General features: G+C 37.9%; 1 protein-coding gene across 1 annotated transcript; it reads left to right on the top strand.

Moving 5' to 3' along the window:
• Positions 1–200: 200 nt before the first annotated feature.
• LOC149300843 (interleukin-6-like) lies at positions 201–4,851 on the top strand. The gene is made up of 4 exons (XM_089484881.1): positions 201–207; positions 1,197–1,384; positions 3,493–3,636; positions 4,675–4,851. The coding sequence occupies exons 1-4, from the start codon at positions 201–203 to the stop codon at positions 4,849–4,851; spliced, it is 516 nt and encodes a 171-aa protein (XP_089341007.1).
• Positions 4,852–15,124: the final 10,273 nt, after the last annotated feature.

Raw genomic sequence — 15,124 nt, 5'->3', positions numbered from 1 at the left:
TAATCTCCGGGTCAAACCCAGAGAGTTTCCAGGTATGCCCATGACCCAGAGGCAGCACATACATAGTGGTCAGGTCAGTGCCAGAGAAAGAAAGAGTTACAAAGACAGAGAAATTATTTATGAAGTGGAGAGCAGTTGGAGTTTTGGGGTAGAAAAGGGTATAACCGGTTAGGTGAATACCTAAAGCGATTGTTCGTGATATGAAAGGTAAAAGACAAAGAGAAAAGTCTACTGTTAGATGGCTAAGTGATCTAACGACAGGGGTATCAAGTAATTATATGGAATGGAATCCAGCTGGGCTAAATCAGACTGGCCTTGTCATATTTTATGCTTATAATCCATCTGGTCACTTAAGGAGCTCCGTAGTAAAGAAATAATATGTTTCTTAGATATTTCCCTGCTTGGAAAAGATTACAAAAAGGATATATTATTTTTGAACATTACGTTTGCTCATTTGCCTTATGAGTATAAATTTACCATGTCCACTCATCATGGGCAAAAGTTAACTTCCATTCTTAAAACATTTCTTTTTAAGTTACTATTTCACAATTGTCTGTAATTTCCAACAACTTCTTCAGTCTTTACTTAAAAAAAAAAACAAGAAGACACAGTAAAGTGGGAATCCCCAGGCTAGTGATGAAATAAGCCTCACATAGATATAAAATAAAGGACCATGCCTTCACTCCATCAGCGTTCAACGGGACCTAATCATTTAACAACAGTGGTAGAACAAAACGAAAAGACAAGGAAAAAAAATGCAGTTTACAAGTAAGTCAAACTATCCAAGACTAAGTTATACCAGATGTTACAATAGAAATGTGATCTCTTGTTTTATTGAATGCTTTGACTCAATAGAATAGAACATCACATATCTGTTTCCATAAAAACTTTTGAGCTCATGGCATGATGGCATTTCTGAAGAAAGAGGAGATGCAATTGTAAAGGTTTCCTTCAATTCATAGGCAATTGTTTCTTTGTCATTCAATATTACAGTGTTTAATGCAGTATAATATATATATATAGACAACAACCATTCATCGAGTCTAGATGTAAAGGCACAAGCTTTAATCAGTCCTTGCTCACACCATAGATTCATTATATATATATATATATATATATATATATATATATAGTAATGTTATATAAAAGATTGTATAAGTGTGTTTCTCAAGTGATGAAGTATTTCTTTCTTTCAGTTTACTTCTGCAGACGAGCTCAGATTCTGACCTCAATATTAGCTTGTCTCTTGTGTTGGGTACACGGAGCCCCCGCATCTTCTAGAGAAGATATAGGAGATCATATACCTAACACCCATACAATTTTGAGCTCTTCTGAAGACCTGGCGAAATCCATTGCTCATCAAGCCAACAGACTGAATTCAGAGGTGAGTCTCAATTGGTTCCAACTAACTGGATACGACATGGCCGCTAACAATTCTAAGTCTCAGGGGATGGCTGGCACCATTGAGACTAAAGTAATACTCCAATAATATAATGTTGCAAAACACTTGGTTAACAACTGTAATTCAGCAAAGTTCAGTGCACACAATTAAAATGTACTGCACAGAACCTCCAAAACAAAAAAAATACACAGAAAGGATGCAGTCAAGGTGTAAATGCTGCCTAAAGCCTTTTTTGCTGTAGGCATTCTGGTGGCTGCATGTTGAACTGCAAGTAAAACACACAGTGGGCCGAAATCTTTATATCAGGGCAGTACATGGGACAGGTACCCTCTCTTGCTAAGACTTTGTGGCCTAAGCCTCACAACAAAGAGATTTCACCTTCAACCAGGGATGCCTCGCAAAACACACCAGATTTTCATGATAATGTATGTACATTACTCAGTGAAACCCAATGAGCAACGTTTCATTGCATGACCTAGAAACGCTAAAACCCTTAAACAAGGGTTATTTGATTTCAAATCATGTCACACCAGACTATACATCAGGTGCATATTCTGCCCTAGGCTGACTAGGCCTGAGGCAGAAGGTCCAGAGGTAGTAGGGAAGGTGGCACAGAAGGGGTGGCTGGTGGCCCTGGCCTGGCACCAATAAATTCAAAGTAAATCTGGAACAATTTGGTAAATTTTGAGCAGTTACTACCAAACAAGATGGACTATTTCTGCTTAACAAAGACACAACAGCTCTATATCGATTTGACTAAATATTCATACTATCAGTAATTATTTTGTTCCTCTCTAACCAGTCATAAAAATATTGTTAAATAGTCCAATTTTAACTTGTACGTATTTTTTATGCTTTTTCCCACAGACAGTGTGCCAGTAAATTGCATTATAAATTAAAAACATGTCAGCTCTCTCAGTCCCAGGGGGATCTGACCGACAAAGCCCAATTTCTAGTTCTTTTATCGTATGACTAAAATACTGGGCAGCTAACGCTCAGTTTCGTATCATTTCAGATCTGTACAAACCTGGAGAACACAAAGCTTGCCACATTTTTATTAGTTTGATTCATAACTTTTAGTTTCTACTACTATGCAGATTTCCTGTTTCTCTGTCGGAGCATGACGATGCAAACACCATAAAGACATCAGCAATTTATTCTAGCAGCTTTGCTCCATGGTTTTGTGTTATATATCAGGAATTTGAAGCTAAGGTTCTCCTGCAGTAGGAGCTAAACATAGAACTTGAATTCTAGTCCAATAAAATACTTATAATATTCTTTGAAATGGTTTATTCAAACTACAGCTCCTATAAGCACAGCTTGACCCTTTGTTTTGTTTTATTACCTTAGATTTGCAAAATGCCTAGTGTTTGTGATAGTTTTGAGTCACTAATGGATAACCACCTGAACCTACCAAAAATGGTTTCCGCTGACGGATGCTTCCAAAGGGGCTTTAACAAGGTAAAACATTTAACATAAGAGAAAGGTTATTTAAAAATATATCCCATGTACTCAGACTTTGGTCCTTTTGTTGGTTATTGGTTGTAGCAGTGAGGAACATTTACTTTGAACTCCCTAGAACATTGCGTAATGTAGGCTCTGTATTACATTTACCTATTGTTAGATGTTTGTAATTGGACAAAAATCGAGAGGCATAGTACTTAGTATTTGATGTTTTACAATATTGGTCCTCAAATTTTTAACAGATATTTATGGGGTAATAGATGATTTGATTTGGCAAAAATGGAGAATGCTTAATATTTATAATCTTGTTCTAGATCAATTGATTCAGTATTAGGATGGAATATGTGTAAATGTAAAAGTATTCAATGCCTAAAAATGGAGGATAGCTTTGGGCTATCTTCACGACAGCTTACAGCGTATAGATTACAATTTCCAAAGTAAGTTAGTCATTTAAAAGTCATGTTATGTCCTGGGAGGATATAAAACAGAAATACCAAAATTCTAGGTGTATATTGGATCAATCCTAATATCATTCTTATACTTTTAAATGTTTCTCTTATATCTGCTGGACCGATTGTTTTTGTAATATGCAAGTACAAACCTGTAACATATTTTTTTTTTTTTAGGAGAATTGCTTACATAAAATTCACAAAGACTTGGTGGAGTTTCAGAAGTACTTGTTGTATGTGGAGAAAAGTTACACGGACCAAAAACGGATTGTGGAATTAATTCGATACAAAACCAGAGATCTAGCAAACAATCTTAATATGGTGAGTTTATTTGTAAATCAGAGAACTTATATAGAAAAGGCTGAACTGTTTTAAATGGATACTAATCCGTTGCTGTGTGGATTTCCTTTTCACTCAGAAACTCGTTTAGTTTAGTAGCACATGCTGCATGCCACCATGGAGTCCACTGTGCACACTGTGCCGGATGCATGCTGGCACATGGAATATATGTTACTCATCATTGACATTTCTTGACTTTTCTAATGCCAATAACTAAGGAAACCTTACACTGATCTGTATTCAGTAAAATGAATTAGATCCTCTGCAAAATGAACTCCAGTAGACAGTTAACATGAAAATAGTGCTGGGGTGTTCTTTTATTGTCCCTGTCTCTATGACATCACATCTGATGACCCATGTACTGTGCTCGTGAAAATATCGCAATATCATTCAGCTATTGCTACTGAAGATCTGTCATAAAGAGGAGTTGGGTCATCAGCCTGAGCCATGACCCTGCTGAAATTGACAAAATTGTTCCCTTACTAAGGCATTCATTCGCCTCAACAGCTAATCATTTTGCAACATCCCTCAGGTCTTTCTCTGATGTAATATTCTGCCTTTTATGTGAATGGTGGTTCTGCCGGGCTGTCAATGACTCACCAATGTAACACTGGCATTGCATTATTCAAAGTGCCACATGAATACGTAATTCAAATATAAATTTGAAGCAGTGTAAGCACTTAACAATTTGCACACGTTTTTCTTGACATATGGACAAACTTATTAAAGCATATGGACATTATCCACTACAGCCATGTGAGAAAGAAAGTACACCCCCTTTGAATTCTATGGTTTTACATATCATATATTACAGTGTCATGTGTTCTTCATCTGAGGTTCTATTTACTATTTACCTAATTTTTAGATCTGCTAAGGAACAGATGAATGTTATTAAATCCTGAAATGTAAAACCATAGAATTTAAAGAGGATGTATTTTCTTTTTCACACAACTGTATATATAAATACTACAGCAGGTTATGTTCCAATGTGAAACATTTTAAATTGGAATGTATTTTTAGGTGGAGCAGCCCAATTCTGTGATTTACAAAGACAACGTTTCCCTGATTGACTTGAAGTCTGAAAGCCTGTGGACGCAGAAAGTCACCATTCACCTGATTCTGCAAAGTTTTACTGATTACATGGAGCACACCGTAAGAGCTATACGCCACAGCAATCAAAAGAAGGACCATGCCTGAACACCCGGGCCTCATCTTACTACTATGTAGTAAAAAAAAAAATGGTAGTTCTGTTTTCAGAACTTTAAGATTGTATTTATTTTAGAAATGTTTTAATTATACTGTATCTTTTCAACAATGCCTTTGATGCCCAGGTTCATAACCACGTGGTTATACCTAAATCAGTATGGCGGGATTTAAATGCGTGCCGTACGCAGAACCTTAGATGGTCAGCGGGGACAACCCTTCATCTCATGATATTATGCCGTAAACTGATGAGATACAGTTTTGCCAACGTTGCATTTTGGGCATGAAAAAACATCCATATATCTTTTTGTAATGCAGACTCTAGTTGTCATTGTTCTGAATTTCATGTTAGATAGTTATAATAGAAAATATACTTCATTGCTGTGTGCATATTTATATAATTTTCATATAAAGTAACATCTATTTATTGGTATTACCTGTAATTTATTTGCAATTTATAATATTTAACTTATATTGAATAAATTATTTGTGGTGTGAAACATGCTTTGTTAAGCATTCTGTGCTTTTTTTGGCAGCCACGTTGAGCATGTTATTTATTAAATGGTAATATTGCAAAGCAGATAATCCTGTCTGCTATAATAGGAAGCGTAACTCAATATGCAGTAATCTATATTAGATCTTTGCAGTTTGTTAATGTTAAATTCCTGAATAAATGTGTTTATACGAAACAGCCGCATTGTGTTTCTATGTCCAGAGTTTGATAAAATGGAACACTACTGTGTAGTTTTATTAAACTGAAAATGGTCTTTATTGATAACAGGGCATCTCACATATGACAGTGATATAATAGTTAATACACCATTCATGGAGATTGCTCCAAATTTAGATCCAGAATGGCTATGCATGTATATCCTGTAGTGTATCTATTACAACCATCTTACTGCTATTGTAATGTAATCTCTATGACAAGCAAAATAAGATTTGGCCATATTTGTTACCAAAATCAACTAACGATCCAGCATAAAAGACTCCCAAGTACTGCTGTTGGAAGCATAGTGAACGGTACATCCAGAGACTTCTGCTTTACCATTTACTGTTGTAGAAACATGCCACATTCCGTAAATATGCTTAATTTGTATTAAAGTGAGTTTCCACTTAGTTACTTTGCTTTGATCATTCCATTATGTTAAGTTGGTATGTCATAGATATTAGAAATCACATCATAAGGTGAATTGACTAGTTAAGCAAAATGGATCCTGTAAATAGTCGAGTCTAACCATGAAAACCTTTACATCGTAATAAAAAGAGTATGGCTTCTTGAACTATTCAATCTATTAGGGGATGAGTCAGATTACCGTTATAGAGATCAGTCATTCCCAATCTGCCCCATTGTATTTTCAATTAACACAAACCATTATTCTCTGGGAAATATTCGCTGAATCAAAGGGAAGGTCCCACAGAAAAATATTTTTCTTTTAGTCTTTAATATACTACTGGATACAGTAATATAAATTGGTATTGAAGAAAAGCTTTTTTACATTTTGTTCTGATAAACATACTTCATCTCCAAACCTGGAGGCTGCCATTGTTGCCAATTGGAATATTTCAGGTTCATGCTGCTGAAAACACTACACTGACCTGATTTTTTTTTTTACGGCAATGCTATAAAAGTGCCATTTATTCTTTCCACCACAGGCCTTTATTGGGCTAAGTGTCCAGCTGGGTAATTAACAGGGAGCCATTCTAAAGCTTACTGAAGCCAATTTATTTTGAATTGAAGAGTAAGATTTGGTTATATTAGACTTTTTATTCATGAAAGTGATGACATAGTTTTGGGGGGGAAAAATAATTTACATGCATTATTTATGCATAAAAAAAAAAGAAGAGATGACATTGCGACAAACCAAGTTTCAGTAATTATGGCTTGAGTCCAAGCCACTTCTGGAAATAAGATGAAAGATTATCTTAACTGGTAAATCCAGGGCTGATGTCTGAACAGTAACTATGGATTTCTGGCATTTCCACACAATGTAAACCCATAAAAAGTTTAGGTTGCACCGCCATTTTTTCCCACTTAGTTGTGTTTGATCCTTGAAGTTGGAATTGGAAATCTTATGTCTGCTGCTTTCATCATCCCCAAAGCAAACTAAAATGAAACAAGGGTGGTTGAGAGTTAAGTCCATATAACAAATATGTCAATACATTTACTGAGATACACCCGCCGCCGCCCCCCCCCCCGATTACTTTGCATATAATATTAGTTATTCCTGGTTTCATATACCACATATCTCACAATTTCCTTCAGAGTTTATAAAATATTTGTGTAGGACTGCAATTTCAACTCCTGTTTGTTATAAGGTGCACATGTGCACTATAGTTTACGAAAAGGAAGAAACACTAGAATTCATGTGAGCCCCGATCACATGGGAACAAAATGTGTATATCCGCTAGTTTTCAGTATACAGTTATCAAGCAAAAAACATAGGGTTACAAATGTCACCTTAAGTTCGAGTCTAATATGATATTAGCTCCGCATGGACACTGTAGAAACGGGTTCAGATGGATATAAAAACTGTTAGTGGCCTGTAACTTGGGAAATCCCATTCCCTGTGGCTACGCTTCCTTCTCAGAGATCTGTTTGTGTGCCTGAGACATTCTAAAATACTCTTCTCAAAGAAAATGAAACAAGACAATCGGACCATTCGGCTCATGTAGTCTAACCATTTTGCTTTAATCGGTCCTTTGTCTTGTGTTAGAGTCAGGAGCCATATGCTTATATCATGCATGTTTAAATTCTCCCACAGTTTTAGCCTATGTATAGCGCTGGAGTCAGTGTGTGTTTACACAGTTATGTCAGAGTCAGTGTGTGTCTGTGTAAATTTATATTGCCAGAGTCAGTATGTCCACCGTATTCTAGTGACAGATTTAGTGTGAGCATAAGATGTTAGCATGTTTGTGTCTTACTGTATGCAAGCTTGGGTTTTAACACCCCTTGTCATGCTGAGGTTAACCGCAGTTGCTGCCTCCTAGATCCAAACCAAATTTGTCAACCCCTGGGTAACAAGAGTAAGCTGGGGTTTGAGACATTATCTTCCACTCTGAAAATGCAAAATTTTATATTTGGCAAACAACTCCAAATCTGAGTACATGAACCAGAATAACTCATTATTTCTCCGCAGTGGGAGAAGCCTCATTTCAGCAAACTTTGGTTCAGCGAAGTCAAGAGCAACGTCAGAGAGAACTGGGACCCAGAATTTAAAGGCCTCCAAAAAATGTAGCCTTTACACTTACCTAAGTATTGTGGGTTCAGGCATCCCAGGGTCCGCTCCTCTTTTAAAGCCTAAAGAGGAGAGAAAATGATTTTAAAAGATCAGATATTGGAGTTGTGACTTTTAATAAGGACTTGAAAGAAACAGCTAATAAGGTTGAGTAATGAATATCACTGTAAGAAGGGTGCAGAAATATAGGGCAAGTAACATGAATCATTCCAAGGGTCCATCAAGTGATGTTGGTCTGACATGGGAATCACCAGAGTACGAAAAGTGAAAACGGTTCATAATGGTAAAGCAATCATGCGCTAAGCACCAAAACCAATGTAATAATATGAACCACAAACAGCTTTTAGGATAGTCCTGGGATGGGAAATACCATAAACTTGGCTGAGCATGATGGGTGATGAATTATATATTAAAAAGATATTGCGTTTGTTCTACCTTAAACAGTCCCTGAAAATGTTGCAAAGACAGACAAAATGGAAGTGGCAGGGATTCCTAGCCAACAATCTGATGTTGGATCACAATTTATGACTTTAGCCCACGTAGGCGCATTATTGTAAATTTAGTCAGTATTAATTGTGCGTAGGCAGGCCACGGATTAAAACAGTGGAGCTCTACAAGTCCCGACCTATACTTTAGCCTAGAAAGGGCTCTAAATTACCAATTCAAAACCCTCTCTTATAATACTGGCATTATTACGAAGTCTACTCCAATCAAGTATCGGGAAGCTTTTCATTTGGCAGCTATCTATCCTGTGTGTGCAGTGTATATATACATTTTTTTTTTATGTCTAAATCAACCTAAAACAATTGGCTGAATGGGTTTAATGAAATCTTAGGCTACTGGGTTAAATTAACAGAATATTTACATTATCACAGATTAACAATGTTATAAGCGAGCATGACAGGTGTTCTATCTATCACAAGATCCAGTGGACCCCGATAAAGTTCGCTTTTAAAGAAGCCAGCCCTGCATGCACAATGCCCTGTTGAGTAAATTGTGTCACGTGTTCCCTTTTCAAATGAATTAGGAAAATAGATTTCTGACTCATTTTTCTACTTTGCGTTCTGGTTCTGATGAAGCAGGGCACTCAAATACGGTGCACAGAAGGCTGTCGGCTCAACTTGGCCCCAGCAGAATAAAGGGAGATCCTTAACTAGAGAAAACAATTCAACAGTACTAAAACAAAAAAAAAAAATCTAAAACTAGGAACTGAAGCGATTACATGCTACAAAGACAATACAGATATTCAGATTTAACCATGAGAAACCCCCACTTAAAATGTCCAGAAATTCTCTTTGTGGTAAAATGGTGAAATAGGGGATTATAAGATAAAAATAGCATCATCACGTCTTCCCCTGCACTTTATAGGCAAGGAACTAAACATTCGTTTGCAGAACTATATCGAAGGGAGAAAAGCTACACACAATTGGACTTTCTCCTTCAACACAGAACGAGCGGCTTAGTGACGAAAAAAAGCACATATTTAACATAAAGCGCCTGCCTTTCTGTGAAAAGCACTTTACTGGAAATTCTGTGCAGAAGATGTAATGCAGAAAGCTACATTTTAGTAATACGCATATTGCTCTTCTTAAAAATAACCGGCGGACCCCCAAAGGGAGGGTGATCTCTATATACCGCCACAATGTTCGCTAGCCGCGTGGAGATAACGGGTGGTATCGATCTGTCAGCCGGAGGGTTTGGCGGATATGCAATTGCATTCTTTTTAAAATGAGTCCCTTTAACCGCGTAATGATGAAAGATCATTTCAGCATTTTCACCCACAATGTGTGATCAATCAGTGTGTGTGTGTGTGTGTGTGAGTGACGTGTGCGTTATGCTTCAGCCTCTATGAACTGTTATGGGGCCGCACATAGGACTCCCCTGATATACAGGAAAATCTCCTGATTGCTAAGCAGGGGAGCCCTACTGATGTCACCAGTTCCCCTGTGCTTATAGTTATCCATAGGGCCATAGAAGACCCCAATGTAAATCTTTATAAACTGTGTCAAAGAAGAAAAAAAAAAAAATGTACAAAAAATATATATACACACAAATTTGCACATACATATTTTTTTATGTATTTTTAAAAAAAAGCCATATCTATCACTATAAGAAAGCTTAAATATCCCTTTCCCATCCTCATGCAACACCCCCAAAATAAAAGTAAATAAATCGAACAAAACACTATTAACAATTTTTTTCTTCTTTTTTTTTTTAAAAAAGTTGTAGAGTAATTTGAATAGGGGGCAATTAACTTAGGTGAAAGAGCTTGGGATTTTACTTTGTGTTTCTCATGCAGAAAACAAAGTACCCTAGGTTGTCTTCTTTTCACTAAAAGTTTTAGGATCTGTGGCCATTATTTTAGTTAAAAATCACACCATGCTTGTAATATTCGACCTGTAACTGACAAAAGAAATGGAAATCCTAGCATATAGGAAAGTTCCCAAATCAGAGCAAGTTAATAAATACATTTTGGGTGTTTTGTTGCCATTGGCTCCAGCTATGTTCAATTTGTATACATGACTGAAAAAATTTTTTTTGCCCCAATTCATGCAAAATATCTTCCATTTATGAATATAGAATCAAAAGAAAAGCCAGACATGCTGGTGAAAAAAACCCCCTATATATATATTGTTTTGTGGTTACGTTCATTGAGAAATAGGGAAATGATGGTTCAACAGAGAAATAGTAAAAACATGAAAATTGCTCTGGTCTTGTAGTGTAAATAAGAGCTGGCCTTTAAGGGGTTAATGTGCACACCTAAAATTATACATTGTTTTTTACAGGACACTTATGGCTGTATAATTTCCACATACATATCCATTTTGTATTAAAAAGAAGTGTTACCCCTTATAAACCATAGACGGGTAATGCAAATTAACTCTCTACATCTCGCATTGCCGGGATTTTACAACAACTTTTACATAAACATTTAAATAGGCGCATCTAATTTTGAAGATGTAACTTTTCCCCAAATTCGCTATATGGGGACGTTAGGCTTTCTAAAACTGGCCCTCAGAAATATACATTTTTATAAAGCACACAACCCAGGCTATTCCATGAACATTATTTTAACTTTTTTTTTACCCCCCCAACCCGATTCTTTCATTTTTACTTTTTTTATACAGGCTAAATTAGTTATAACATTTTTAGAGGTAACAGTTCAGGTAAAAAATACGTTGTTTTTTCTGTAGTGCCAGGAAAGGCTGGTCGCTTCATTTCAATCACCACAGAATCTTTATGTAAGTAAATGTCTTGTTAGTTTGCTGGGGAATGTAACAGAACATGGCTTTTCAATAATAAAAAAAATAGTTTTTTTGTACATTTCTAGACGGCTTGAGAAAGCCCAGCTATCTGCGTGAGGAAAATGCCACGGTCAGGGCTTATATGCGCCCGCTTATACCTCCAGGTCATGTGACCCTGCCGAGTTACACCCCCAGGTGTGTGGGGCCCATTGAAGGACGCATGAACCGGACGCACTCCATACGGAGCCTTTTCATGCATCCAGCAGGTGAAGCCTCCGGTGTCGGGATGCAGTTCCCAGACCCGACACCTGATGAATAACCCAGACCTGCTGCCACCGGCGGGTAAAATGCTCTACATCGCCTGGCTCTGTCCATACAGCAAACTTTTAGCTAAACATACATCGACCCAATGTGGAAACACATAAACCTACAAACATCATATATATTGATCATGTGCTGGCATATTACCCTGCAATGCTGGGCGATACGTATTCGCGCTTATCCCCGACCCAAAAGCCTTTATCGTGTGCTCTTAACGGAAAAAAAAGCGCGAATTCAATAGACATAAAAACACATACGATTAGATGTACGTTTACCGGTCTAATGGGACCAATGAGATGTACTTTCATATGAATGCAGCGTTAATGTAAGCCCTGCAGAACGCGGAAACCCACGCCACACACAGGCTCGTGTACGCAAGTAAAGCACTGACCTAAATAAAGGACGAGGGGGATAAATCCCCAGCGGATGCTGAACTGTCCGCATTTGAACACCTTCTGCAAACGCTGTTTGGTTTCTTTGCTCATCTCAGGCATGGTTGCAAGGGCATGAAAAAGAACAGAGAAGCAGGAAGCAGCTGTGGAACCGGAAATGCCGTAAAGCAACTGTTGCAATTAGGAAACGTTCATGAGCTATAGCGCCACCTAGTGCTCAAAATACAATGTTTATTTTTAGACGCTCGACCGGCCATATTTGGAGTGGTCTGCCCGATTTGCAACTTTCGAAGTCCCTTGATGCCTCTGGTGTAAATGATCCTTTAAAAGTATATATAGATACAAGTATAAAGTATATATAGACACAAATCCAAGTACAATAGAATTGTAGTGTTTAGCAATAGAATCTTTTTTTTTTTACTAATACCAACAGTACCACATAATTGGCTGGGCTCATGGGTTGCAGCATTGATCATTATTGTTTGAGGAGCAAACGGCACGGCTACACATAAACGTTACCTGACAAGCCACCTTGCGGCACTCGGCTGAAGAGCATCACAAGGTGGCAACGTGAGGTTTCTAGCTACTTGGGATGATCAGAGGAGAACACAGGATCACCCCAACCAGTCCATGAACCCCACTGCCCATAAAAGCGGAATATTGGAGCAACTACCCTGGACAGGGCCCCAAAATCGAGACAGTTGGGAGGTATGTAGCAATTTAACAAGATACACTAGGCTTTTGGTGTGTATTCTTTAACCTGATATTGTAAGTATCAAAGCTAAGGAGCTAAGTAGTTCTCCACCAGTAGCGGGCTAGGGTGACCACGCTGGCCAAGTTTTCGAGGACAACTAATTTTCACAAGTTGCTGGTCAGCACATGTAAAATGATGTCCTGCAGTATGTGGGATGTATAAACACACGGAAGTCGGTTAGTTATATATCTCATATACTGCAGGGCGGTTCTTTCCATGTACTGGTGAAAACTATATGTGCCCTGGAAGACATGTCTGATGTGCTTTCCTAGTTACCGTCCAGGTTTCACCCAGAGTCTCCAGGTGAAGAGCGGCTTCACTGACTCTCTCTGCTCTTTCTGTGGGCACGGAAGCAGCGTTCAGCCGAGCCCACTACCTGTCCAATTCCCCTCCCACTCCCATACACTTACCTGAGGCTAGCACTGCCCCTTGTGCAACTAGTCCCGCCCACTGACAAAGCCACTCCTCCAGAAGAGGTTCACCTCTGGCCAGCCTCACCTGGAAAGTTCCCACAAATGTCTGGAGGCATCTAAGCAAAATGAGAACGATGTGGCTAAAATAGAAGCAATCTGTATAAATTAAGGGAATCCTTCCACTGATTGTCCTGAATTTAGCACTTTGCTCCTGTGCCAGCCATACCATACTGTTTATACACAGCCTGTCTTATCAGCGGTCTCTCTCTGTTTTGAGTATTATATTTTGTAACACATTTTAATTTAATTCAATTATTTTTTATTAATGTTTTCATAAAAGGGACAAAAACACATATATAAAATTACTCGATAGAATTAATACACCAGTATTAATGTAAATACTACAAATTCATTACAATTATATATACGGTATATATATTTATCAATATTTTTTTTAATTTTGAATTTTAAACTGTGAAAATATATTAAAATAAACATGTCTTAATTTGATTGGTAATACATGCCTAAAATGACCCCTCCATGAATAGCAAAGCAGGATCACGTGCCACGTGACACTACAATTACAGTAAAATAATGTATTTTTATAACACAGAATAATAAATGTGAATTGCCCAATTTCATCAAATGAAACTGGTCTAAAACATAGCTAAAAATAGGAGGCTAGTTTAGCAATTACTTTTACTTCTGTATTTTGTTATGACGTGGTAAAGTCTTTAAGTAAATATCAGTCTAATTTTCAGAATGATTACTTTTTAAAGAAACACGTATCCGTATGATTCAAGCAGATCCGTTTTCACTAAATAGGTATAACAGACTGTACTGAAAAAAATGTAATATACTAATAAAAGTTCATAATTAATAAAATAATATTTTTTTCCACGTTTCTAAAGCTGCAGGATTGACTAAAGTCAGACCGTGTGTACTTATCAGTGGATAGCAAACAATATTTATTTGCATGGTTATTGAGAGAAATGACACCAACTAACAAAAACAGAAGGATGTTTTGCATGGCACAGAGATCATATGTATTTTCATAACCGAAAAGTATGGGCAGAGCGTGGTGTGATGTCAACTTCATGTAATGTGTGCGGAGACTACGTGGTAAATGCCTGCCATGGGCGTTCAGTATCGACGCAAAAGGGGGCACTTGCCACCCTCTGGAAATTTTCTAACTTATATTTCGCCCAACCATTGAAAAAAGGTGCATTTTAATTAATTTAATTGTCTATCCTACCAAGCATTGATGGTATAACCTGCACAACGACAGGGATATATCTGTTTAAGGTCTCCTGCCTCCAATTTCATTTAGGAACTGGGTCTACCGCTGCAAGATCACACTGGCCAAATCTCGCAATACGACTGAAAATGAGAGAGGAGCTGTGCTGCGCTCCAAGACATCACCTGATGCGCAGGCATGTGGCATTGCTTCTCACGCCCCTCTCCAGGAGATCACTGAGGAGCAGTGCTGGATTCCTGCACATGGCTAGCCTGGGCAGGAATGATGAATAAAAGAGATAAGTGTGTTCGTCTGTGTGATGTGCAGAAGAGGCTACTACAGCATCAACCATGATGATCCAAGATGTTGGCAATGCCAACGTCTCATATCATTCTATGGATGCCATGCCTCGTTGGAATGAGTGGGGCATATTAGACCTACCCATGTGCTGCCATATCCTCCCTATGCCCCAACCATTGCGCAGAGCTAGTACGGCCCCCCTCGAAGAAGCATTTCTATGGACACCAATCAGGGCAGGGCTGGCAGCCTAAGGCCTGGGGGGCAAGTCAAGTCAAGTGGCCCATTGTGCCACCGAATCAGCCCATCTTTTCCTGATTTTCTAACGCATATTGATTATAAAAATACAAATATGATTCAAATGTGGGT

The sequence above is a fragment of the Sceloporus occidentalis genome, unplaced genomic scaffold (assembly GCF_023333645.1).
Source record: "Sceloporus occidentalis isolate IW3139 unplaced genomic scaffold, rSceOcc1.0.p SCAF_23, whole genome shotgun sequence".
NCBI classification, from domain to species: domain Eukaryota; kingdom Metazoa; phylum Chordata; class Lepidosauria; order Squamata; family Phrynosomatidae; genus Sceloporus; species Sceloporus occidentalis.
The sequence above is the reverse complement of the archived record's forward strand: the minus strand, read 5'-3'. Positions and strand labels throughout refer to the sequence as shown.

What these genes read in the sequence shown, in the direction of transcription:
- LOC149300843 (XM_089484881.1), top strand. An exon ending in CCAACAGACTGAATTCAGAG is followed by an intron (nt 1,385 to 3,492) that starts GTGAGTCTCAAT and finishes TTTTTTTTTTAG; the next exon opens with GAGAATTGCTTACATAAAAT. An exon ending in TAGCAAACAATCTTAATATG is followed by an intron (nt 3,637 to 4,674) that starts GTGAGTTTATTT and finishes ATGTATTTTTAG; the next exon opens with GTGGAGCAGCCCAATTCTGT.